This window comes from Nicotiana tabacum, chromosome 7, assembly GCF_000715075.1.
Source record: "Nicotiana tabacum cultivar K326 chromosome 7, ASM71507v2, whole genome shotgun sequence".
NCBI classification, from domain to species: Eukaryota; Viridiplantae; Streptophyta; class Magnoliopsida; order Solanales; family Solanaceae; genus Nicotiana; species Nicotiana tabacum.
In genome coordinates this window covers 15,177,737-15,205,304 of record NC_134086.1, presented here as the reverse complement: position 1 = coordinate 15,205,304, position 27,568 = coordinate 15,177,737, and the positions used below count along the sequence as shown (strand labels likewise).

At 34.7% G+C, this 27,568-nt stretch overlaps 1 protein-coding gene across 1 annotated transcript; it reads right to left on the bottom strand.

The window, feature by feature from the left end:
* Positions 1-8,057: 8,057 nt before the first annotated feature.
* Positions 8,058-11,585, bottom strand: LOC107798207 (auxin-responsive protein IAA7). Its single transcript, XM_016621180.2, has 5 exons — positions 11,239-11,585; positions 10,231-10,451; positions 9,089-9,224; positions 8,405-8,466; positions 8,058-8,314 (listed from the first exon to the last, which is right to left on the bottom strand). Exons 1-5 carry the CDS (start codon positions 11,451-11,453, stop codon positions 8,277-8,279), a joined length of 672 nt encoding a protein of 223 aa, XP_016476666.2. The 5' UTR covers positions 11,454-11,585; the 3' UTR covers positions 8,058-8,276.
* Between the last annotated feature and the right edge of the window lie 15,983 nt (positions 11,586-27,568).

The following is a 27,568-nucleotide window of genomic DNA, read 5'->3' as shown; positions in this document are numbered from 1 at the left end:
GCTCAAGCAGCTCGCCCAGGTTATCGGGGGGCATCTTCGGGTCATGGTTATCATGGATCTCAACAGGGCCAGTCCTCACTCAGCGCCCTTCCAACTCAGAGTGCATCTCGTGCTCCATCGGTTCAGGGTTCTTCTATGCCGAGTGCATCTGCTAGTCACTTCGGTATGAGAGGTTCCCTTCAGTCCCCTTCTCCAGCACCTGGGAGTTGTTATGAGTGTGGCGAGATGGGTCACATATGGAGGCAATGTCCTCGTCGTGTTGCTAGTTCATCCCAACAGAGGGGTCAGTTTTTGGCTTCAGTACTAGTTTCTTTACCACCACCCACTCAGTCAGCTAGAGGTGGAGGTCAGTTAGCCAGGGGTCGCCCCAGAGGTGGAGGTCGATCAGGGGGCGGTCAAGCCCATTTCTATGCACTCCTAGGCAGACCCGATGTTATTGCTTCGGATGCTATTATCACAGGTATTGTTTCAGTCTGCCACAGAGATGCCTTTGTATTATTTGATCTCGGTTCCACCTTTTCTTATGTGTCATCATATTTTGCTCGTTATTTGGGTACGCCCAGTGAGTTTCTTACTTTACCTGTTCATGTATCTACCCCGGTGGGCGATACTGTTGTTGTAGACCGTGTGTACCGGTCATGTATGGTGACTATTAGGGGTTTGGAGACCCGAGTAGATCTATTACTATTGAGCATAGTGGATTTTGATATCATTTTAGGCATGGATTGGTTATCTCCGTGTCGTGCTATTCTGGACTGCTATGCTAAAACAGCACATTGGCTATGCCGGGTGTTCCACAGATCGAGTGGCGAGGTGTGACTAATTACGTTCCTAGTAGAGTGATCTCTTTCTTGAGAGCCCAGTGTTTGGTTGGGAAGGGTTTTCTTTCATACCTAGCGTTTGTGAGGGATATCGGAGCTGAGACTCCCAGTATTGATTTTGTTCCAGTTGTGAGGGATCTTCCCGGTGTGTTTCCTGCAGACCTGTCGGGCATGCCACCGGATAAGGATATTGATTTTGATATTGACCTAGTGCTGGGCACTCAGTCCATTTCTATTTCGCTGTATCATATGGCACCAGTGGAGTTGAAGGAATTGAAGGAGCAACTTTAGGAGCTCCTAGATAAGGGGTTCATTCAGCCTAATGTGTCACCTTGGGGTGCGCTGGTTCTATTTGTGAAGAAGAAGGATGGAACAATGAGAATATGCATTGATTATAGGCAATTAAACAAGGTAACAATTAAGAACAAGTATCCTTTGCCTCGCATTAATGATTTATTTGACCAGCTTCAAGGAGTGCAGGTGTTCTCCAAGATTGATCTCTGTTCAAGTTATCACCAGTTGAAGATCAGGGACTCAGATATTTTTAAGACGGCTTTCAGGACCCGATATGGTCATTATGAGTTCTTGGTGATGTCTTTTGGACTGACCAATGCCCCAGCAGTGTTCATGCATCTGATAAACACCGTGTTCCGGCCTTATCTCGATTCGTTAGTCATATTCTTCATTGATGATATTCTGGTGTATTCACGTAGTCAGGAGGAGCATGCGGAGCATTTGAGAGTTATATTGCAGAGATTGAGGGAGGAGAAGTTTTATGCAAAATGCTCCAAGTGTGAGTTTTGGCTTGGTTCAGTGGCTTTCTTGGGGCACGTGGTGTCCAGTGAGGGTATTCAGGTTGATCCGAAAAAGATAGAGGCAGTTTAGAGTTGGCCCAGACCGTCCTCGGCCATAGAGTATCGCAGTTTTCTTGGTTTGGCAGGCTATTATCGCCGGTTTGTTCAGGGATTCTCATCTATCGCATCGCCCTTGACCAAGTTGACTCAGAAGGGTGCTACATTTGTATGGTTGGACGAGTGTGAGGAGAGCTTTTAGAAGCTCAAGACATCTTTGACCACAGCTCCAGTGTTGGTTTTGCCATCAGCTTCAGGTTCATATACCGTGTATTGTGATGTTTCGAGAGTTGGGATTGGTTGTGTGTTGATGCAGGAGGGTAGAGTTATAGCTTATGCTTCTCGTCAATTGAAGCCTCATGAGAAGAACTACCCCGTTCATGATTTGGAGTTGGTTTCCATAGTTCATGCATTGAAGATTTGGAGGCACTACTTGTATGGCATATCTTGTGAGGTGTTCACTGATCATCGCAGTCTTCAGCATTTGTTCAAGCAAAAGGATCATAATTTGAGGTAGCAGAGATGGTTGGAGTTGCTTAAAGATTATGATATCACTATATTGTACCATACGGGAAAGGCCAATGTGGTGGCCGATGCTTTGAGCCGAAAGGTAGTGAATATGGGGAGTTTGGCATATATTCCAGTTGGGGAGAAACCTCTTGCAGTTGATGTTCAGGCCTTGTCCAATCAGTTTGTGAGATTAGACATTTTGGAGCCCAGTCGGGTATTGGCTTGTGTGGTATCTCGGTCTTCTTTATATGATCGCATCAGAGAACGCCAGTATGATGATCCGCATTTGCTTGTCCTTAAGGACAGAGTTCAGCATGATGATGCCAGAGATGTGACCATTGGTGATGATGGTGTGTTGAGAATGCAGGGCCGGATTTGTGTGCCCAATGTGGATGGGCTTCGGGAATTGATTCTGGAGGAGGCCCATAGCTCGCGGTATTCCATTCATCCGAGTGTCGCGAAGATGTATCAAGATTTGAGGCAGCTCTATTGGTGGATAAGAATGAAGAAAGATGTTATGGGATTTGTAGCTCGGTGTCTCAATTGTCAGCAGGTGAAATATGAGCATTAGAGATCGGGTGGTTTGCTACAGCAGATGGATATTCCTGAGTGGAAGTGGGAGAGGATCACTATGGACTTTGTTGTTGGACTTCCATGGACTTTGAAGACGTTCGATGCTATTTGGGTGATTGTGGATTAGCTGACCAAGTCTGTGCACTTCATTCCTGTGTGTACTACCTATTCTTCAGAGCGGTTGGCAGGGATTTATATCTGGGAAATTGTTCATTTGCATGGTGTTCCGGTTTCCATTATTTCAGATAGAGGTACTCAGTTTACTTCGCAGTTTTGGAGAGCCGTGCAGAGAGAGTTGAGTAATCAGGTGGAGTTGAGCACAACTTTTTATCCTCAGACGGATGGACAGTCCGAATGCACTATTCAGATATTAGATAACATGTTGTCATTGATTTCGGAGGATCATGGGACGAGTTTCTACCACTTGCAGAGTTTGCGTATAACAACAGCTACCAGTCGAGTATTCAGATGGCTCCATATGAGGTTTTGTATGGGAGGCGGTGTAGATCTCCAGTTGGTTGGTTCGAGCCTGGTGAGGCTAAGCTATTGGGGACTGATTTGGTACAAGATGCTTTGGAAAAGGTGAAGGTGATTCAGGAGAGACTTTGTACAACGTAGTCGAGGCAAAAGAGTTATGCTGATAGGAAGGTTCGAGATGTGTCCTACATGGTTGGCGAGAAAGTTCTATTGAAGGTTTCACCCATGAAGGGTGTTATGAGATTTGGTAAGAAAGGGAAATTGAGTCCTCGGTTCATTGGGCCTTTTAAGGTGCTTCGGATGATTGGGGAGGTGGCTTATCAGCTTGATTTGCCACCCAGCTTATCAAGTATACATCCGATATTTCATGTTTCTATGCTCCGGAAGTATATTGTGGATTCGTCTCATGTTTTGGACTTCAGCACGGTTCAGTTGGATGATGATTTGACCTATGATGTGGAGCCAGTAGCTATTTTGGGTCGTCAGGTTCAAAAGTTGAGGTCAAAGGATAGAGCTTCAGTGAAAGTGTCGTGGAGAGGTCAGCCTGTGGAGAAGGCTACCTAGGAGACCGAGCGGGAGATGTGGAGCAGATATCCTCACATGTTTGAGGCTTCAGGTATGTTTCTTGACTCGTTCGAGGACGAACGTTTGTTTAAGTTGGGGAAGATGTGATGACCCGGCCAGTCGTCTCATGAGTTACCAAATCCGTTTTCCCCCATTTCAGCTTCTTACGCTTTGTTATTCGTGTTTTATGTGATCGTGATGATTAGTTCGAGTTCGGAGAGGATTTGGTAAGAAATGAGACACTTAGTCTCTTTTAAGAAGGCTTAAGTTGAAAAAGTCAACCGGATGTTGACTTAAGTGTTACAGGGCTCAGATGCGAGTTCCGATGGTTCAGTTAGCTTCGAGAGGTAATTTGTGACTTAGGAGCGCGATCGAAATGGGTTTTGGAGTTATAGAGAAGATTTAGGCTTGAATTGGCGAAGTCGATATTTTGGCGATTTCCGGTTAATAGGCGAGATTTTGATATAGGGATCGGAAAGGAATTTTGAGAGTTTCAGTAGCTTCGTAGTGTCATTTGGGATGTGTGTGCAAAATTTTAGGTCATTCGGGTGAGATTTGATAGACTTTTTGATCAAAAGCATAAATTAATAGTTCTTGGAGTTCTTAGGCTTGAATCCTATGTTAAATTGGTGATTGATGTTGTTGTGAGCGTTCCGAAGTTTTGAACAAGTTTGAACGATGTCATGGGATGTGTTGGTACAATTGGTTTGAAGTTCCGGGTAGGTTCCGAGATGTTTTAGGCTGAAAATCATAGCTGTAGCAGGTCCAGAAGGGTTGCAGGCCTCGGAACCCACCGCGCGGTCCGCACAAAAAGAAGTGCGGCCGTGGTATGTGCTGTGCGGACCGCACAAAATGAAGTGCGGCCGCGGTAGGTGTTGTGCGGACCGCACAAAATGCAGTGCGGCCGCGGTGGGGAACATTTCACTGGTCCTACTTCGAAAGCTCATATCTTTTGATCTACAAGAAATTTTGAGATGATTCAAAAACAAAAGTTGTAGCCCTTCGTGTCTAGTTTCAAGTAAGTAAAGATATCGCAATTTGGACATCTGTAGCGAAAGTTATAGCCAAAATACTAAAGTCTGTCACTGCAGAGGAAAGCATGTGTGGCCGCGGTCGTTTTTGTGCGGACCGCACTGGTTTTGTGCGGATCGCGGTCGATTTTGTGCGGTCCGCGGAGGTGAAAATCTGTGGGGTACTCTATAAATACGAGATTTTAGGTTTTATTTGATATTTTGACCTAGAGAGCTCGGATTTTGGCGATTTTTCGAAGGTTTTTCAAGAAATTCATCAGGGTAAGTGATTCTAACTCAGATTTCGCTAGAGTGCATGAATCTTTCATTGAATTCATCATTTAATTCGTGATTTGGGATGGAATTTGGGAAGAAAATTGTGAAATCTTTCGAAAATGTAAAATGAAGAGTTGGAGGACCAAATAGTATCGGAATTGGATAATTCTTGTATGGTAAGACTCGTGAGAGTATAAGGATTCTAGTTTTGTAAATTTTGTCAAATTCCGAGATGTGGGCCCAGGGGTCAGGTTTGACCAATTTCTGGAATTTTGTGGTAATTCGATTGTTTTCGCTTGGGCTTTGTTTCCTTAGAATATTGTGACGTATTCGTTCTGATTTTGGATAGATTCGACGTGTGTGGAGGCTAATTCGAGGGGCAAAGGTATCGCGAGCTAGAGAATTAGCCGGTTCAAAGTGAATAATGATTGTAAATGATGCTCTGAGGGTTTGAAACCCCGAATTGCACATCGTAGTGCTATGTTGATGTGAGACACACATTTGATGACAAGCGTGTGGTCGTATACTATTGGGGATTGTGACTTGGTCCATCCCAGTTGATGATTTTACCGCATATTTGACTGAAACTTATTTGTTATCATCATTATTTGGGTTGAACGCCATATTTGGGCTTTGTGCCAACTATTTGGACCCTTCGGGGATTTATATTACCATTTCCTTATTGTTTTGAATTATTACTTGAACTCAGTCCCGTTATTTTCCTCTGTTTTACTACTCAGCCATTTTTACTTAGTTTTGAGAATTAAATAATATTTTAAATGATGTTTTGGGCTGAGAAATATTATTTTACTATTGCCCGAGGGGCTTGTGATGATTTTGGACTGATTAAAGGCCGAGTGCCTAGTTGTGAGGATACACTGGTACTGATATGAGGCCGAGGACCTGAGATACATATATACGCCACGAAGTGGCTTGATTGATATGAGGCCGAGGGCCTAGATTTGATGCCACGAGATGGTTTGATATTGCGCTTGGACCATAAGGGGGCCCTCCCGGAGTCTGTACGCTCCAAGTGAGCGCGGGTACCCATTGTTATGTGAGATTGAGCCCGAGGGGCTGATATTGTTCTGAGATTGAGCCCGAGGGACCGGTACTGTTCTGAGATGTTGCCCGATGGGCGGATTTGTTGATACTGTGCCCGAGGGGCGAGCTTCTATTTGTTTACTTACCTGTCAATTACTTGTTTTACTTGTTGAAAGGGATTTACTTAACTCTTCGTTGTTTTACTATTTTAAAGTGATTTTACTGCTTCAGTATAGAATGCCTTGTGTTTTACGTGTTTTTTTATTTTCAGTTGTTATTTACATTTGTTACTCACTGATTTGGAGTACTCACTTTACTCCCTGCACCCTGTATGCAGATTCAGGCGTAGCTGGTACCACTCTTAAGTGTTGATTCCTCCAGTTCCAGACGGTTTTTCGGAGACTACGAAGTAGTTGTTGACGTCCGCAGCCCCGTGTCTCTACTTCTCTATCATTTCTGTTTCCTTTCAAAAACTTGTAGTAGTTTATGACTTTAGCAGACTAGTATTATGGTTTACAGTTGCTCGTGACTTGTGACACCCTGGTTAGGGCTGTGTCGAGTTGGACTTTCCGCATTGTTATCGATAATTCCGCTATTTAGTATTGTTTAAATCATGTTTAGACTATTTTTCATGTTGATTAACTGCTTTAAAAGTTAAGTTGGGTTGAACTGGCTGGCCTTGTCTTCATGAGAGACGCCATCATGACCGGGTTCGGGGTTAGGGTCGTGACAAGGTGGTATCAGAGCCTAGGTTACATAGGTCTCACGAGTCATGAGCAGGTTTAGTAGAGTCTCGCGGATCGGTACGGGGACGTGCCAAGTAAAAGTTAATGAGGTGAGTACTGCGCATATAGCTCTTCCACATTGTCTGATCCAAGAAAAATATATACCAACATATTTACATCAAAGTCAGAATGGTATGACTGAACATGAAGGGGGTTCCTTTTGGCAGGGGTGATGAATGGGGATTGAATATAGATGAAGGGACAATGCATTAAATTCTTGAACTCTTCTACAGATGCTGTTAATTTCTTGAAATAGAAAGTTCAATTTCCACTTACTAAAATAAGTTTCTATTTTATCCTAAGTTGATTTCTATCCTCTTAGCTAAAAGTCTCGGGTATAAAAGGTTTTTTTATTCAATAGTGCCCTTCTTAACACGATTCAGATAATCGAACTAATGCTTATTAGATACCGAATAGTTAAAAAAGTCGTCCAGTGCACCGGTCATTTCGTGTTCACGCAGGATCCAAAAAAATATCTTAGTCAAAGGGATGTGATGTAATAAGTCTATCCTAATACAAATATTAGTGGCTAGTTCCACGGTTCGAACCTATAACCCATAAATCGCACAGAGACATCTTTACAAGTTGCTCCACGACTCCTTTCAAGATATCGTTAAATATAAAAATAGAGTAACATTAATTACTTTATAATAATAAATACAACTCAATTTAGTTTCTGGGTCAAATTCTCAAATGAAAAGTTTCAAATTCCATTGCTTGGTTATTAGTAGTGGTAGCAAGATATGATTAATAATGTAGTGATCCCATGAATATTAAAGTACTAGCATACAGCAAACAATTAATACAATTCCAGCACATTAAAGGCCATTCATTCAATTCCTACATGTAGCAGACAGACACAAATTATTTGATTATTATGGCAATGTACTAAATGAGCAAAAAAAGTTAAATTATTTGGTAGGAAAGGAAAACCCCATTCAACATGCACATGGCTTTGTTCCCGCTAGACATAGACTTTGTCATAATAAAAATTCAATGAAATAAATATTCAGAAACATACAAATATGGATCAATAATTAAATAAAGAAATGAATTACATGATACATAGAATATGGTTAATTGATAAAAAAACAAATGAAATTCAATAAAAGGGTAAAACACACAACCACTATGACAGCCAAGACAAAGAACAACAAAGCAAACCATTAATTAAGTAATTAACAAGCCAAGACACAATAGAGGGTTTTTAAGTTTATTGCTTCTTGTCTATTACAAATGTCCAAATTAAAGATCACTTCTTTTAATTAAAAACTATATACTATAAAATAAAAATACAGACAAATGGAAACAACAATCACAAAAGCTGCTTCTTCAACATAATGTTTATAGCCTTCTATGGAGTTTTCAAACCCTGCGCTTGCATTTCTCCATAGCTCTTGGTGCTGAGATTTAAGTAAAATATAACTTAGGTTTAATGAAGAAATTAAAATGATTTTTTCAAACTCAATATAAAAATTTTAAAAGGAAAATACCAAGTCCAATAGCTTCTGATCCTTTCATTATGCGTAAACGCTTGCATGAATCAACAAACATCCTGAAATTTAAGAAATAATTAAAGAAGTTAATTGCAACGCTTTTGATATGATGGAAGTTATTTTTCAAAAAAATATTTTTTATGAAAAAATTATTTTCCAGCATTTGATTAGTGAAGAAAAAACATTTTCCATCAAGATTAGAAAACTTCCCTCGCCTATGGATATAAGTAATTTTGATAAATTTTTTAATTTTTAACATCATATTACGTGCTTCAAATTAACAATTAAATAGTAAGTATTACTCCATAATTTTTCTTTACTACTCAAAAGTGTCATCAAAATACTCTCCAATTTGCTAATATTGTTATTCTCTTTAATACACACTTTTTTAAAAATATTATTTTCACTCACCAATCAAATAACAAAAATATTTTCGGAAAAAAAATAACTTATGTCATACCAAACATACCTATAGTTCAGTTTTTTTGCGCAAAATAATAAATTGGTTGGTCAGCCGAAACTAATCGCATTCGCTAACCAAAAAATGTATAATATATATATATATATATATATTATCGGCTATTATTTTTGGAGCGGGTAATAATTTTTTTCTTGTTTATGTCTCTTTTTTTAATTTGTTATTAGGGTTATTGAAGAAAAATTTCATAATTATAGACTTACTCCCAAGGTACATCCCCCACGAGCATCCAGTCTCCATCTTTATCTTCATAGGTGGGTACATATTCAGAACTGTTGAGAAGATCCATCAGCTTGCTTTCATTCATAAAATCTATCATTCCTTGGGGCCCATAATTTCCTGTACCAATTAATAAAATAATAATTACAAGTGGAAATTATTTTATAATATTTTCATAAACTCAAAGAATAATCTTTAATTAACATTTTGTGCAATATGTAAATCAAATGCTAGGCTGTATGAACATGATTCTGAGATTTAGCTGTTTTTCCTATCATGTTTTCAAGATTTTATTCTCAAGAAAAATATTAATTAACTTATAGCTAAGCAAATGGACATAAAACAAAAGAATGTGCGGTGTTCTTTTCTTTATTATTCTCCTTATCCTCAAAATATAACAAAAATTATCTTGAAAATTTTAATATCTAGTGTATATACCTGTACACATGATATTAATTAGTTGAAGAATAAAGTTGTTGATTTCATGTGGAGTAATAATTTTCAGGTTGATAACGAGTTTAACTTCTATGTAATGACAGTGAAAAATTTCATATTATCGGGTGAAGAGTTCTTATAACAACATGCAATAACTATCTAGGGGTAAACCTAATTTCGTAATACAAAAATAAAGTAAATAACTTGACATAACCAATTTATAAAACACACTGATAACTTAAAAGTTCTTTTGACTCTAGAGTGTTTTAAGCTAAATCATTCTTGAAATTATGGCAAATTAATTAAACTATATATGTATATGGTTGGTGTTAGTGTACTACTTGTCTAACAAATATATTTTTTTTAAAAACCGTTAGTGTTGGGGCCAACTTACGCGCACCTCGACTAATTCTACAAAATACTTGCCACCTCCCATCGACAACAAGTACCAAGTAATTACTCTATCTAACAATTACTTGGACAGACGAGAACTGAGAAGAAATCACCTATAGTGTTTTCGTCTTCGCTAGGATTTGAACGTGAGACATTATTGTTCTCACCTACTTCAAAAACCACTAGGCTGCACCTTTGAGTAGACTTTACATGAACATCTTTATGTACAAAACAAAAAGATCGAGCAAAAGAATAGACGAGGCGAATGTTCTCGAAGAGAAAATTGTGATGTACTTACCCATAGTAAAGGAGCTAAACATCTTGGCCAAAGCATCAGAAAGTTGTTGGTAACTTTTGTACATCTTCAAATCTACCTTACGTAGGTAAGGTGCACCATCCATGCAAACCTTCACAAATGCAGCAGCAGTTGCATTACTCTTTTCAGCTTCAGTGTTGTTTTTCTGAGCCATTACATTCTTTCTGAAAGATCTCACTGGTGGCCAACCCACCACTTGTGCCCTACAATAATACAAAAATTCAAAACATTTTTTTATAAATTAATATTATAAAAGTTACATTAGTTTTAGGACTGTGTATGTCACAGTCAAACCATTTCATTTTCTTTTCTCAAAAAAAAAAAAAAGATTTTTATAAACACTAGTATTAAATATGGAGAAAAAATGGCTAAATTTTTACTATTTTTTTTAGTGACTAAAATCTCTCTAGTCAAGGTATATGATAGTACTATCATTAATTAACACTGGAGCTAGAGACCTATAGTTGAACTTGTTTGAAGTGAAAGTTAAAGTGCGTGATGACAGAAAATGCATTTCTGGATATTCCTTAATGTACCACTATACACGAGACAAACGTTAAAAATCATGAAAAATAAAAGAAAAGAATTGAAAAAATACTCGTATTTAAGTGAAAAATAGTATATATATGAGCCTCTTTAATGGTATGCACCTACACAAACAACAACACCAACATCATACTCAGTGTAATTCTACAATTGGGTCTGGGAGAATTGTACGTACACAAGGGCGGAGCTAGAAGTTTCGACAAAGGGTTCGGCTAAACCCAGTAGCTTTAAAAAATTCATTGAATAGATACAAATTCTTACTTTAGAACCCAATAACATAAAAATTTTATAGTCACGAACCCAGTAACTTCAAATTCTGACTCTGTCTCTATACATAAAGAGACCTTACGTCTACCTTATGAAGGTAGAGAGAATGTTTCCGGTAAACCCTAGGCTCAGGAAATCGTGCACCACTAACCCTCGAAGAGAAAAAGAGAGACTTACTTGGCAGGTGGCTTGACTGAATCCTTGTTAGAAGCAATTTCTTTGGTAGTAGGAGTCTTGATCTTCTCCTTGAGATCCATAGCAGAAGAAGAATCATTGGTTTGAAAATTAAGTTTCAAATCAACAGTTTCAGAAAACCCTCTTTTCCCTTTGATTTTATCTCTTTCTCCACCACCTGGCAACCCCAAACACAGCTCAGTTTCTTTCAGATCCATGAAATTATCTCTTCTTCTTATTTTTCTTCCACTTCTAGTTAACAAAATGACAACTTTGCAAAATTTTAGAGAGAGAAAGGGACAATTTTGCAAAATGCAATAATATAGTAATGTAGTAACAAAATAAGGGGAGCAAAGTATATGGTTTCATGTGCATATATACCAAATGGTTTCAATATAGCTATCAAATTCCGATGAATTGTCTTCTGACACGTGGAGATACATGGTATGTTGATCTTCTAGGGATCAAAGGCCATGTTACTAAAAATAATTAAAACAAATTTCTAGAGAAAAAAGGTCTGGCTTTAGCTTTTGTGGGGGATATGTAAAAATATTATATTATGATACCCTAATGATTTGTCTATATCATTTCTTGGATTTTTTAATTTATGATCAAGTGGATGGTATTTTTTAATAGTCTTTTTTTTTTTTTTTTGTTAGGGAAAAAAGACTTGGATGGGGAATGCTATGATTAAGGTAACAAATGTGATTGAATGAATAGTGGTCCAATAAAGAGCTATGATCCATCATAATATTGCAATATAGATTGTATTTTCTATTTCAAATATTTTGATAGTTCCATTAATTCATGTAAATTTTGACTTATTATGTATTGTCACTAGCAACTTGATCCAGGTTTTTTTTAATTTTTTTTATTTTTTATTTTGCCATTGCAATCATCAAAGTCCTGGAATTTAGATAAGCTAAGCTTTACTTTCCTTCCCAGTATAATGACACACTTAATGAACAATAATCATGAATAATATGTATTATTTAGGAGAAAGTACTAATTATTCACTAGCAAATGGGATTGAATTGAATATATAGTGGTCCAATGAAGAGAGCAATGATCGATCAGCTTCTCAATATATAATATAGTCACCAAACTATATTACGAGAAAATATAGATTGTATTTTATCTTTCAAGTATATTAATTGATAGTTCAATTAATTCACATAAATATTGACTTATTATGTATTGTCACTAGCAACTATATTCATGTGTTTTCATCTTGCTATTGCAATCATCAGCCTTAAATTTGGAAAAATTTTAATTTCCTGCGAGAGAAAGAAGAATTCTATTATTAAATCTCCGTAAATTCAATTATAAATAAAGTGTCTTATGCAATAATTTTTCCGAAGAATGATTATACATTGCATGATATATATCTCTTGACCTTACCATTTAAAGTTATATAAAGGGCAGCTAGGTGTACTAAGCTCCCGCTATGCTATTTAAAGTTATACGAATTTAATTTAATATGTATTGTCAGTATAAAATCTCCCCTTTTTCATAGTTATATCAATTATTAGAAGGAAAAATTGAAGTTTTATTTTGCAATTGAAGATTGTACAATCAAACCTCTTTATAATAGCCTCATTTGTTCTGATATTTTTTGATTGGTATAGAGAAGTGTTGTTATAGAAGACATATATTATAACATAACATAAAAATAAATTCTGAGAAAATTTAGCTTTTATAGTGAATGAATGTTATATAGGGATGTTGTTGTAGAACGGTCTGACCGTAGCAAGTGTAAATAAACTACATTTATTATGACGTGATGCAATGATTAAATTAGTCATTCGCATAACAAAAGTCGCTTAGTTTTAGAGGGTGTTTGGCTACGCTTATAAGCTAGTTAAACTAGCTTATAAGCACTTTTCGTCTTATCTATATGTTTGGTAAAGTTAAAAGTGCTTATAAGTCAAAAATAAGTCATAAGCTGGTCATCCCCAAATGAATTTTTAGCTTATAAGCACTTTAAGTTTGACCAAGATTTTTACTATTTATCCTTAAAATATTCCTTTTTAGAACAAACCTCCTACATCGATGCTCACTGTCTCAAGTATTTTTTCAACCTAACCCCCCCCCCACATCTCTTCAAGTCTGCAATTCTCATTGACTATTTAAAACAAGCAAATTCTCTATTCCTTTGCACATTTATATCTATGTGATTGTGTATTAATCTTTGAACTGTATGTAATAAATGAGGACATATCAAATTTTTGGTGTATTGATTTTTAAGTGTTGTGGTGATGAAGACAATGTTTGTTTCTCTTCAAATATTTTGTCCTATTTAGGTTTATTTTTTACTGAGAAACTTTTGTCAATTTATTAATTATTATAACTTATGATTATATACTTATCATAAAATAAATTATATTTATCATAAAAATTATCTTATCTAAGCACAATTGTATTTAAAATAAAATAACAAAAAGAATATTTTGTATTTGAATCGATCCGGAATCTAAAATTTTAAAGAAATTATGCCCTTATAAGTGTAAATAGTTCTAAGGTTATTTAATCGTTTTAACAGAAAAAGAGCTTATTAGTACTTTTTTATCAAATACTACAACAACTTATTATCAATTTCAGCATTTGTATCCAAACATGTAACTGTTTATTTATTAAATCAGTTTCAACACTTAAAAATGTTTTTCAACACCTAATGCTTATCAGCTAATCCAAACAGACTCTTACTCTTTATTATATTTCCAATTCAACCGGGGAAAAAAAGAATCTTTTCCTTATATTTAATTTTTTTTCCCACTACATTTCCTAAAATCAGAAAAATAAAGTGCATGTTACTCTAGACACAAGCAAGACAATATCAGAGAGGTGAAAACATAGATATTTTTGGGGGTGGGGGGAGGAGGTCAACTCCTAAATTATATAAAAATTAAATAATGAGAAACCAAGAGATTTCATTACCTTGAGACAGATGTGGCATTCTGTCCACCTCTTCCCTTCATAATAATCTGCAATTTCTCTCTCTCTCTCCCCCTTCACCCTTAATGGGGCCGGTTAGATGTTGGAGGAAACATACTTGTTTTTTTATTTTATTATTATTTTAGGTCGCGCGCCAAAAATATTTACATTCGATAGTTAAAAACGTGTATAAAATTTATATAATTTTTGTATATAATATACAGAATGTATATATATTTTTGACTATTATTTTGAAAGCGATTATACAATATTATTTTCTAAACATAATACAGCAACTTGCTCTACCACGGCATGCTAAACCTAAACATTATATTGTGCATTAATTAGTATTGAAATTATTACTCCCTCTATTCTTTTGTACTAGTTCTCTATAAACTTGACACGCTCTTAAGAAATTACATATTAAGGATTTATTTTATTAAATTATCCTTGTTAATTGGTTATTAGTGTTGTAACTCTTCCAACAAATTTGAAAAATATGGGTACTTAATACTAAGGGTAATGTTGAAAGAAAATAATATCTCTCTGTTGTTTTAATTAAAAAAATAAACAAGTAAAAAAAATTATTTTTAGTATAAGGGACTAGTAAAAGAGAACGGATGAAGTATTAAGAGTTCTTTTTGTAACTATCTGGCCTTCGAAATTCACCAGCACCATAATAAATCCAGATTCGCATCGCATGAGGTACATTAAAGGAAAAAACACTCCCTATTAGAAGTTTTTTTATTCTCAGGGCTCGCAGGCGCTGTACGTAAATTTAAAGTTTTAATGGATTAAGGGTTGGTTTTGGGGTTATGGGGTAGGGGGTAAGGGAGATGTGAGATTCTTCTGCGAAGGTGCAGCCCTTCTTCTATTCGATCATGCATATGTACACATGAATGAATGATTCTTGCATTGCACGGATTTATCATATATAATAAAATAAAATTTCAAATTTCTGTTTTTCATATCTTTATAATTGATCTTGCAGCTTGCAAAATCTCTCTCTCTTCCAGCTTTCTCTCTCACACATACACACACCACCGCTATCAACATGATTGCATGTAGTTCCTAATTGACCAATGAATAATGATCTCTCGTGAAGTAAAGCCAACCTCATTTTATTTCATTTCACATTGAACTACGTATATGACTGGAAAAGAAGTCTAAATTTCTGATATTTGGAGAATTTTTCAGTGGAATAAAGCACCAGTTGCTTAACAAACTTGAAACATAGAACACCTTAACTGCTAATAAAAAAAGTAGCAAGGTGCACAGAGTATCTTGTATTCACGCAGGATCGGGAGAAGGATCGCACCACAAAGAGTGTGATGTATAGGCTATAGCATACCCTAAGAGACATCGCATTCATGCTGGGTCGGGAAAAGGACCTCACCGAAAAAAATATGATATAGACAACCTACTCAGGCTGCTAATAAAAAAAGGTAGCATGGTGCACAAAGCATTCTGCGGAGCCCCGGAAAGGGCCGAAAAACAAAACAATGATAGTGTAAGAGAGGCTCGAACTCTTGAGACCTACGCGCTAGCCAACTGCGCCACCACCCCGATATTGCTTGATTTCAAATAATTACAACTTTTGACCTCTACATTTAAGGGACCGGAGGAGCAACGGATTGAAAAGCACATCAAGAAATTCAGTAGGGACTAACGCAAAATTCTTGTTTGTATTACGTATAACTTTTAACAGTTTCAAATAAGACCTTTTAAAAAAAATGTAAATAATTAAAACCCAATTATACAAGAAAATTCTTATATATAAATAAACATGGGTTAATTTCACCTATGGTCATTAAACTTACGATTTGTAACATCAAAATCATAAAACTGTTTTTTGTAACAATAATTTCACCAAACTATGCAGCAAATCATGTTTTCTTTTCATTTCTTTAATTTCTATGGTTTCTTATTGATTACGTTTAAAGTATATGTTTTGAAAAGGTGGATCTTTATTATAAAAAATTTCTCTTGTGGCGTGTACACAGACAAAATTATAATTTGACGATAACATCATTTCTTGGTGTTAGAAATTTGATTTATTCATGATTTATATTTTCTGGGTATCTAAGAAATAGTTTAGTGACTTTACACTCACAAAAATTAGTTTGTGACTTATAGTGTTATAAATAGTTAGTTTCGTAACTTTATTGTTACAAAAAATAATTTTGTAACTTTAGTGTTACAAGGAATAAGTTTAGTGACTATAGATGAAATTCATCCAAAAAAATATACTAACTTTTCATTTCTATTAGCTGAGAACTGTGAATATTCTCTTTTGTTTTATAGAATGACATATTTTTATAAAATAATTTTGTTTCAAACTCCTCATTTTACTGTTAATGAGATGCTTTATGCATATTTAAAAGATTGTAAATTTTAAAAGTAATCTTGTTTTATTATAAGTGTTTTCGTATGTGATCTTGCAGTTTCCATGAAATGATGAACTCTTGAACTATTTTCATGAGCATAAGATATACCATTCTTGTGCAAGGTGTTAATATTAATTAAGCTTAATAACATTTCTTTTGCTTTGGCTCTTAGAATGTTGTCGAGTCTAATGGAACTTATATAAAATAACTATGCCTTAATTTTAAGCTAAGTTAGTATATATTGCAAGGATTTACTATAAATTTTATTTGTTTTTGCTAGCTGTCTAACACAACCATCCTTCTATATTCGAACTTGGGACTGATAATATGAGCAAGCTCACACAAGCGGAGTTCTAGAGTCTAATGGAACTAAAGCTTTTAGTTCTGAACCTCGCAAGATACCTTCCACTTGGATGAGTTATAATAACGTTCTGAACTTGAATTCAGTAGCTTTTGCTCAAACGAATTCCTACAACTTTTATAATATTAATTTGATGTTGTTATAAGAACTCATCAACTATAAATTATGTATCCGCCTTTGATACTAGTGTCAGATTTTTCGAATGGTGGTTCCTTTACCTTTATGTGTGTGCTCGTCGAAATATCAGGGGCGGAGCCAGTATTCTGGCTACGGATTCAGTGAATCTAGTAGCTTTGGTTCAAATCTTGTATTTGTCTTGAACAACTCATTGATTATTTATAATTTAATAATATAGAACTCAGTAAGTTAAAATGCTAAAAATTCCGAAACCATAAGCTTGAAACCATAGCTTTGCGAAATATAGCTCCTTAATGGCTTGAGATATACTTCAAATAATAAACATGGATTGATGCTATTCACTTTTTGTGTTACATTGATATGTCTCAATCTTTTCCTACTCCTTTTTTCTCCTCTCCTAACTATGTCACATTCTAATTAATTCGTTACATAATGATAAAAGCTACGAGACAGTCAATTTGGACATTGAACTCACTTTTAAAGGTCAATTTTCCTCCAAATTTTGACCCAATCTCACTTTGTATATAGTTAATAATTAGTTTAAAATATGAATTGTGCTTATCTATGACCCACCTTGAAATATCAGCTTTATCACCTCTTCTTTTGGGTTTTTTTGGATTAGTGATGTCGAAATATAGTTGCTCAAAGTTCACTAATTAACTTGTAACTCGATTTGATATTAAAAAAAGTGATCTAATAATGATGACTATACAATACTTTCATTAATCATCATGTCAAATAGTCAATGGTGATGACTCTTACAAGCATTGAAGTCAATCACCTTCATCTTATCCAAATTTGTCGTTTGATTATGACAAAACAGGCCAGTTAAACTAAAAATTGATCATGTTAAATTAGCTTTCATTACATAAGTACACAAATTTATTGTCACGACCGGAGTTCCTACCCTCGTGAGTCGTGATGACACCTACTAATGTGAGCTAGGCAAGCCAATTATTGAACAGATTAACTTTATCCATTTTCATATCCTTTTAGCATTTATAAAGCAATAATGTGAAAAACAGCGGAAATTTCATTAAGCGGAAGAAATGTAGTAAAATATCTAAAATATGAATCTAATACAACTCTTTAAGCCTTAATCACTTAGAACTGATGTCACAGTACCACAGACGATCTAAGAGTGCTAAATACAAAGTCTGAAAATAATGATACATTGTTTCCGAATCAAAGAAATGGAACAGGAAATAAAGGATAGAGGAGACGCCAGGGCCTGCGGACGCCTGCAGGTCTACCTTGGATCTCTGCGTGGATTGAAGGTAGCCACCCAAATGATATGGTCCAAGAGCTGCTCCGGGATTTGCACATAGTGCTGCACATAGTGCAGAATATAGTATCAGCACAACCGACCTCATGTGCTGGTAAATGCCTAGCCTAACCTCGGCAAAGTAGTGACGAGGCTAGGACCAGACTACCAAATGAACCTATGCAGTTATATGATATACAGAGGAAAATAAAATAGGAATAAACAAGTAAAGATGGGAGAGGGTACATGCTGGGGGTGTATCAATATCTACAGTAAATCAAGAGTAACGGCATAAGGACAACTTAGAATTCACGACAAAACAATAAGAAACTTGTATCCAATCTATAAACACTTTGTATCAACAATTGTTGTGGTGCGCAATCCGATCCCAATATATATCAACACTGTTGCGGCGTGCAACCCGATCCATATCATGTATCATTGTTACGGCGTGCAACCTGATCCACATATATCATTGTTGCGGCGTGCAACCCAATCCACATATATCATTGTTGTGGCGTGCAACCCAATCCACATATAATATTGTTGCGGCGTGCAACCCGATCCACATATAAATCTACAACAATCATAACAAGAGTCTTGGCAAGGGATCAAAAAAGAACTACACTATCCCGGCAAGGGAATCGACAGTGTAAGTAACTACGTCCCGGCAAGGGAGAAACAACTATAACCAAACTTGCTCCAACACCTAACTACCTCAGCTAACACAAATACTCAGTCATAAGTAATTTCCACGAGAATAACCATAATCCTTGCTCAATACAGAGAATCATCAACTTAAGCATCTGTAGTTTTATCTAAGAACACAATAAATTTCAATTCAAGACTCACGGTCATGCTCAACACCAACGTATAGATACTCGTCACCATGCCTATACGTCGTACTCAACAAGAAACAAGTAGCAAATAGGACACAACTCTTAATCCCTCAAGCTAAGGTTAGACCAAACACTTACCTCGATGCCACGAACATAATTCACGTCTTAATTATCGCTTTACTCCTTGATTCCACCATCAATTTGCTCGTATCTAGCCACAAGTTACTTAATTACATCAATAAACGCTAAATGAATCAACACCAATGCATAAAAATGAGTTTTCCAAAGTTTTACCCAAAAAGTCAAAAATCGCCCCCGGAGCCACATGGTCAAAACCCGAGGTTCGAACCAAAACCCGATTACTCATTCCCCCACGAACCCAAATATATAATTTGTTTTGAAATCGGACCTCAAATCGAGGTTCAAATCCCCAATTTTTGAAAAACCTAGGTTCTTCCCAAAACACCCAATTTCCCTCATGAAAATCATTGAATTTGAGTTGAAATCATGTGAAAAGATGTTAATGATTGAAGGAAACGAGTTAAAATTGACTTACAATCGATTTGGAAGAAGAGTTGTCTTTGAAAAATTGCCCAAGAGTGTTTTAATTTTGAAGGAGTGTGAAAAATGAGAGTTTTTTGGCTAAGTATAAAAATTATAGGTCGTAGGTATGGGAAATGCGAACAGGGTTCACAATTGCGAATCCCGACCTCTACTAAGTTGGGAATTGCGAACAGTCTCTCGCAAATGCGAGTTGGGAATTGCGAAGGTAGGATCGCATTTGCGACTACTGGCTAGGAAGGGAGGCATCGCATTTGCGATGGAATCCTCGCAATTGCGAGGATGGGCTGGCCTGGGCTTCTTTCGCATTTGCAACATGCCTCTCACAATTGCGATCTCGCATTTGCGAGCTAGGTAAAAATCTGAAATTCCTCAAGTCCAAAATCCACCCTGTGGCCTATCCAAAACTCACCCGAGCCCTCGGGGCTCCAAACCAAACATGCACACAACCCTAAAAAATCATACGGACTCGCTCGTACATTCACATCACTAAAATAACATCAACAACTATGAATTTAGCATCAAAATCAAGAAATTTTCTTAAGAACTTCAAATTTTTAATTTTCTCAAAAATGATCCGATTCACGTCATTTCAAGTCTGTTTCTTATCAAACTTCACAGACTTATCTTAAATCACATATAAGACTTGTACCGGGTGCTTGAACCAAAATACGGGCTCGATACCATCAAGTTCTAATCACAATCCATTTCCAAATCTCATAAATAATTTCAGAAAATAATTTCTTTCGAAAATTTATTTCTCGGGCTTGGGACCTCGGAATTCGATTCCGCGCATACGCCCAAGTCTCATATTTTCCTACGGACCCTACGGGACCGTCAAATTACGGGTCCGGGTCCGTTTATCCAAAATATGACCGAAGTCAACTTAATTCATTTTATAATCAAAATTTATTATTTTTCACAGATTTTCACATATTAGCTTTCCGGCTATGCGCCCGGACTGCGCACGCAAATCAAGGTAAGTCATAAAGAAGTTTTTAAGGCCTCAAAATGCAGAATTAATTTTAAAGGTCATCACATTTATATACATCCATGAATAAAATTGAATTATTTTCTGCATAGAGACTGTTAATTATTACCTTTATCTTAGGTTCTTTGCAGGAATATAACTAGACAATTCTGTTTTAAAAGGTAGAATTGGGACTCGCCTCGGGGCGGAGCACTCGTAAAACGCCCTTGGGCTTATGTGTGGGGCTTAGTTCCGTGAGACTTACGTCTCAGCTATCGGGGCTTACGCCCAGGACACGCCCAACACCCAACGTAGGGTTCGCCTAATAGAACTTTATGCAATTGTATGTAACTAACCTTGTAAATTCGCAAATTTTCTTATAAATCATTGACTATTCAAAATTACTTTTTCCTTAATCATAAATCATTAAGTTGTGAGTATTTTATGCCATAATTAAAATGATAATTATTGCACGTTATCCATTAAGACTGCTATGATAGTTAATTTTAAATAAATTTTTTATTTAAAAAGTATTTATTTATTAACTTTTGTTATGTCTTTACTATATAATAGTACATAAATTTTTTTTATAATTATTTTTCTAAATATTTATTTTCACGCTTACGAGATACAATACTTATTAATTTAATAGCTAAGTATTAGCTAGTAGTAACTGTTTACAAATAATTAGTTATTATGGTATTGTTTAATGAATTATGTGTCACTTTATTAACTTGTTGAAACTTAAAAATAAATGATGCTAGAGAATGATATTTAAATTGTGAATTATGTTTTTATATAAATTCTTTTTCAAATAGAAAGCATATTAAATAAAAGGAGTTTTTAAAGAAAAATATCAAATTATAATATCGAAATTCTTTCAAGATTGATACATATAAGATTTCATATTGAATACATTACTTTTGATGTTTGAACTGTAACAACGTTGCAGCTAATTTGCATATTATGATATTTGTCATACTTTTCGTATTATTCATAGTTGAATTATAAATTATAAATAGATTATTTGTTATAATTTTGTGATTTAATGTAATTTTTATAATTATGTTTTATTTTATACTACCTTAAAATTCTTGAAATTAGTCAAATTTAAAGATCTGTGAGACTTACGCCTCATGTCTCAAGGCTTACGCCTCGCCTCGTCAGAGTTAAAACGCCTTGACTCATGACCCCGCCTTTTAAAACATAGTAGGCAATAATTCATCCATTTCATTTTATGTTAACCTGTTTAACAGACACAAAATTTAAGAAATAAAGAAATTTTCTTGAAACATGCAGTGTTAAATAACATGATATTTTTATTGCTATAAAATCATATCACAACAACAGATTCAGTTTAATCTCACAAGTGGTGTCTGAGGAGGGTAATGTGTACGCAACCTTACCCCTACATTATAAAGGTAGAGAGTCTGTTTTGGATAGACTCTCGGCTCTAGAAATTCATGATATTGAGAATAAATATGAAAGTTCAAAATTAAATTATTTTTAAATATTAAAAGAATATTATTCTTTTTTAAACATGCTCAAAAAGGAAAAGTTACCATACGAAATTTTATATATTATAATATATGATTAATTGAATATGTTCTCTAGTTTAAGAAAAAATTAAAAAATTTGGCCAAACAAAATCAGAGAAGAATAGAAAGTTTGCTTAGACCTCCAAGGCTGCACCATTTCACCAAATCCAAATTTGGTGCAAGAAATGGTGTTTTTTTGCTCCAATACAACACTAAATCTTGCACCACTATAGAGCATGAATAGTGTTGCACCAAATTTGGTTTATTATTATTTTGTTCAATCTTTTTATTTTTTGGACTTTTAATTTACCATATATTGTGTATATAATTAATTTTTATATTAAGATCTTTATAATTTTAATTTTATATCCTATTTTTGATATATTAATTTTTGTATATATTATATATATAACTATAAGTTAATTTTATTATTATTATAATTGTATAAAAAGAGATATAACCATTTATCAATGATTTCACTTTTAGTTGATTTATCCTTTAAAATAATTTTGTAATAAATGATTATATAAGTGGTGAATGTGAATTATATATAATGAATATGGAAAAAAGAAAAAAGATAGTATTAGTTAGAAGGAAATAAAAAATGAAAAGTAAATAGAAGATAATAATATAATATAAAAGAAAGAAAAGATTTGGTGTAAAAAATGATATAATGGCTGGAGTAAATTTGGTGTTAGACCATTTTAGTGTGAAATTTAATGTTAGGGTTGGAGAGGCATTAGGTTTTGCAAGAAGAGATCCACCATATTATTTCAAAAGATATGAAATACCAATCAATATCAAGAAATCAACATCACTCATTCTTAGCTTTTTTTTAGGGCATGGTGGTGACTTAGAGACAAGTCACATCCCAAGGAGAAGGAAACATCCCAAACCCAAGCTGTGCCCTTGTTCAATCACATCCCTCCCTTCCCAACCCCTTTCTCCTTTGTTTTCTTCTAACCTAACTTAATACTCCAATCGTCTCATTTTATGTGACTATATTTGATTAATTATGAAAAGACCTTTGACACATTCATCTGAATATATATAATTAGTTGTAAAGTCAGAATTTTACTAAAACAATTAAAATATAAAAAATTAAACATATGAAAAAGCCAATGGGCGGAATTCAACACACACATATATGTACGAGACTTTTTGTATCCCGTGGGAACCCCTTGCCCTCCCCCCACCCGCCGCTCCACCCACACATGTAATGTATCAAAATTATCTCATAATAGATGATCCTTTATATGAAGTGAGTCCCAACAAGTCATGTTATAAGCAGGGCGAAGCCACAATTTGATTAGGATGGTCAATTGATCGCCCTTTGTCGAACTATTCCATCGCGTATTATCAGATTTTAGAAGTACATAACATATATTGAACACCCTTTGTTGGGGATTTCTTTTACTTCATTCAAATTTGAATATCCTTGAAGAAATTCCTGGTTTCGCTACTGGTTATAAGTGATAAAATGAGATGAAAAGATTAAGTATTTTTTAGATTAAAATACACTAATCTTTTAATTAGGACATACTTAAAAAAAAAAAGGGCAACTCAACGTAAAAGGCGATGGAGTGAGTGGGAGTACGATTTATTGTGAGCCCATAATCTGAACAAAAATTAGCCACAATTTTATCCAAACACACACACTCTTTTTTATGTCTTTTTTTTTTTTTTAACCTTTCAATCTTTTTTGGATTTGCATTTTTGGTAGTGTCAATGTCACACTAGACTACAAGAAATTGTTTTTTGGTATGTATAATATGCCAATACGATTCCCTTTTTCAAATCCAGAACGTAAAAATCATAGCTGGCTTTAGCTCCCTCACTATCTTGAAAGATGGAGATGACTATAAAATATATATATGCATATCAAGAAAGTGACTACCACTTAGTTAATTTTTGGAGTTTTTATCGCTTTTTACAATAAGCCTAAACTTCTTGTTAGGATATTTGGTTGGTGGGTGGTCCTAAAATTGGTTGGATGGTTTAAATTTAAAAAAAAAAAAAAAAAAAAAAAAAGATACAATATTACATGTGTCTGTACACTGATCTTAGGACCACCTTGACCTTATTGTTTGCATATGTAGCAAGGTAAATATTAAAAGCCCTTCCCTTTCCAAATATTATTTAACAGATAAATAAAGTTTATTTATTGCATTTTGCTTTAGAAACATGGAAAGTTTGTAAATCTTTTTGTTTCACATTCGTGGTTTACGTTGGGTTCACTAAATCCGAATTCGTGGAAAATCCTATATTAGGAAGGAAAGGGGGTTAACAAATGAGATTCCATATCTAATGTTCAAACCCAAAATCTTTGGTCAAAGGCTTCCTAACAAATGAGACTCCATACCTAGTGCTCGAATCCGAGATCTTTGGTTAAGCGTTTCTTAACAAAAGAGACTCCATACTTAGGGTTCGAATCCGAGATCTTTAGTTAAGCACTTCCTAATAAAGGAGACTTCATATCTACGGCTTGAATCCGAGATCTTTGGTTAAGAGCTTTCTAACAAAGGAGACTCCATACCTAGTGCTCGAATCCGAGATTTTTGCAAGTGTTTCCTAACAAAAGAGACTCAATACATAGGGTTCGAATCCGAGATTTTTAGTTAAGCACTTCCTAATAAAGGAGATTTCATATCTAGGGCTTGAATCCGAGACCTTTGGTTAAGCGCTTTCTGAAAATGAAACTCCATATATACCTAGGACTTGAATCCCGAATATTAAGGATGAAGGAGTATATATCACTCCACATCAGCTGTTATTGGTGAAAATTTATATTCATATCTTGCAGTAATAGTATCGCATTTAAGTTTTTTTTTTTTTTTTTTTTGAAAAAAAATTATACTGAATATTCATCTGTCTCATGTTAGTTATTGGTGAAAGTATATTGGAATTTGCAGAAGAGATTCTGCTGTTATAACAAGTTGATTGTCTTGTGGTTATTTTATGCTAACTTTTGAATGTGCAGATACTTCTGACATTTATTACTTTCTCAGGTTCTGACGTGATGATATATAATTACACTTTTTTTTTAATAGAATTTACAGAAAATTGTTATTATGCTATTTATTTGGGATATTTTATTCAAAATTAAATAGTGGGAGTATTAAAAAATTTAGTCAACCAAGGACTTGGGTATACTTTTTTTTGGATATAAACTTGCTTATTATCACATTGACTGTAAGATTATTGATCAAAATGATCATTCATTTGCTTTTCAGATTAACATTATGATGCTCACATTGCTCAATGATGTCTAAAATTACGTTACAAGTAGCAGTAAAACAATTTAATAATTATTGAGATTTCCACTCGATAATTAATTCTATAGCCATCAACTTAAAATGTATTTTCCTTATTCCTTTTTTTATTGGAGAAAAAAGGCACAAAAAACAAGGTGAACCGTAGACTAGGTAAATATGAATCTTTTTAATTGGTGTAAATAAAAAAATTACTCTGGTTGCGGTTAAATTGTTCAAATTGTTATTAAGAACATTTATCTGATTTTTCACTTAAGTTGCGGTTAAATTGTTCAATTTGATGCAAACATCACATACAAATAAGTATATTCTCGTTAACAAATTCCACTTTCCTTAATGAAAAAAAAAAATAAATAATAAATGGTGGCGGTTTGTGGTGGAGTGTGGTTCTAACAATTAGTTAGATCTAAGTTGATTTCACAATTAATTTTCTAATGACCATGTTGAGGAGACACGTTACATCAGCTACACTTAGGATGTATAGTTATTAAAGTAATGTTTATCACTAATCTAGTTTAATGTGCAAGTTCTTGAAATTGCAATATATGGGGAATCTTCACCACAATAATATTATTCTAAATGTTGGTTGAAGTAGAGACAATGGATCCCAAGGTGGGGACTGATTAAAACACTCATTGCTTGGAATGTCTAGCATCAACATTAATTTTTTTTTGTTCTTGTGCAGCCTACCCAAGATCCTAATTATTTTCTACTCTAATTAGTAATTTTTAACTAATAGTTTATTGTTTAAAAATTAAAAATAATTAGAAAAAGAAGTGTTAAAAGTCAACTAATTCTCTTCTTTTTAGTCAAGAATGACCTAACCTCCATGAAGTTGGAGTTCGGTTTGAGAGCCATGGATATCAAATCTTGGCTTTGATATGAGAGAAATGTGATTGAAGATTTACCACCTTTTGTCACTTAAGTATTTTGAGTTACCGCGGGGTTTAAGGAAGGGTCACACCCAAATACGGACGGATCCACCTTACGACTTATGGGTTCACGTGAACTCAGTTACCATTGAAAATTTACTCGAGATCGTTGTAAGAACTCATAAATATTAAATTCTGGATCCATCTCTGCACCAAAAAGGGGTGTGATGTAAGCATTCTATTTGATGCATAAGTGGCTAATTTTACGGCTTAAACTTGTGACCGATAAATCATACGAAGACAACTTTACCGTTATTCCAAAGACTCCCCTTTCATTTGTCACTTTTGGTGATAAGAGATCATATTGGTACAAACTGGCAAAGAAGATCAACCTGGTATTTTAAATAATATAAGGTGAATCAGTTTTTATTTGGGTAGAATTCATTTTAATATGAGTGGAAAAGAGGAGTCTAAGATTAGGTATGATATGGATGAAGCTGTCAATTTTAGGGGTTCTTGGAATGTTAAACTTTAAAGTAAAGCTGATTATGATATGATATGATTTCAGATCCTTTATAATCTCATATCAATCCCCGATTTTGTCCACCACTAATTTTTGTCCTACTTTAGTTTCATAGTAGAATATCTTTGTTAATAAATTCATTTTGCAGCTCACAACGGGCAGAGAGAAGGATCTAGGATTTGAAGTTTATAAGTTCCAATAGCGATCTCAAGTTAATAATTAGGTTCACAATCAAGATTTATAAATATTCAGTAAAAATTTTAATACATACACAAAGTTTAAAGAAAAGTTATTGGATTTTCAGAAACCTACATCGTAGCCTCTAGGTCCGCCAGCCGAGCATGGACAGAGAGAGCTAGGTGAAAGCAATGGATTTTATTGGATTTCCTATAAAATAAATAAGATGAAAAAGGTTTTCTTTTTGTATATATATATTATAAATTTTTCAATCCCCGTAATATTAGAAAAGATTATAGTGTGAAAGGGTTCAAAATTTATATAAAGGTTAATTAATGCAATTTCAGGTGTGATTATTTTGGCTAAATAGTAAAGATGAATGTCATATTACCTTTTTTGTAAACAAGATTTAGTTCTCTTCTCTTTTCTTTTCTTTTCTTTTTTATTTTAAATTCCCCCTTCTAAATCCTTTTTTTAATATTAGAAGATCCCCTCTC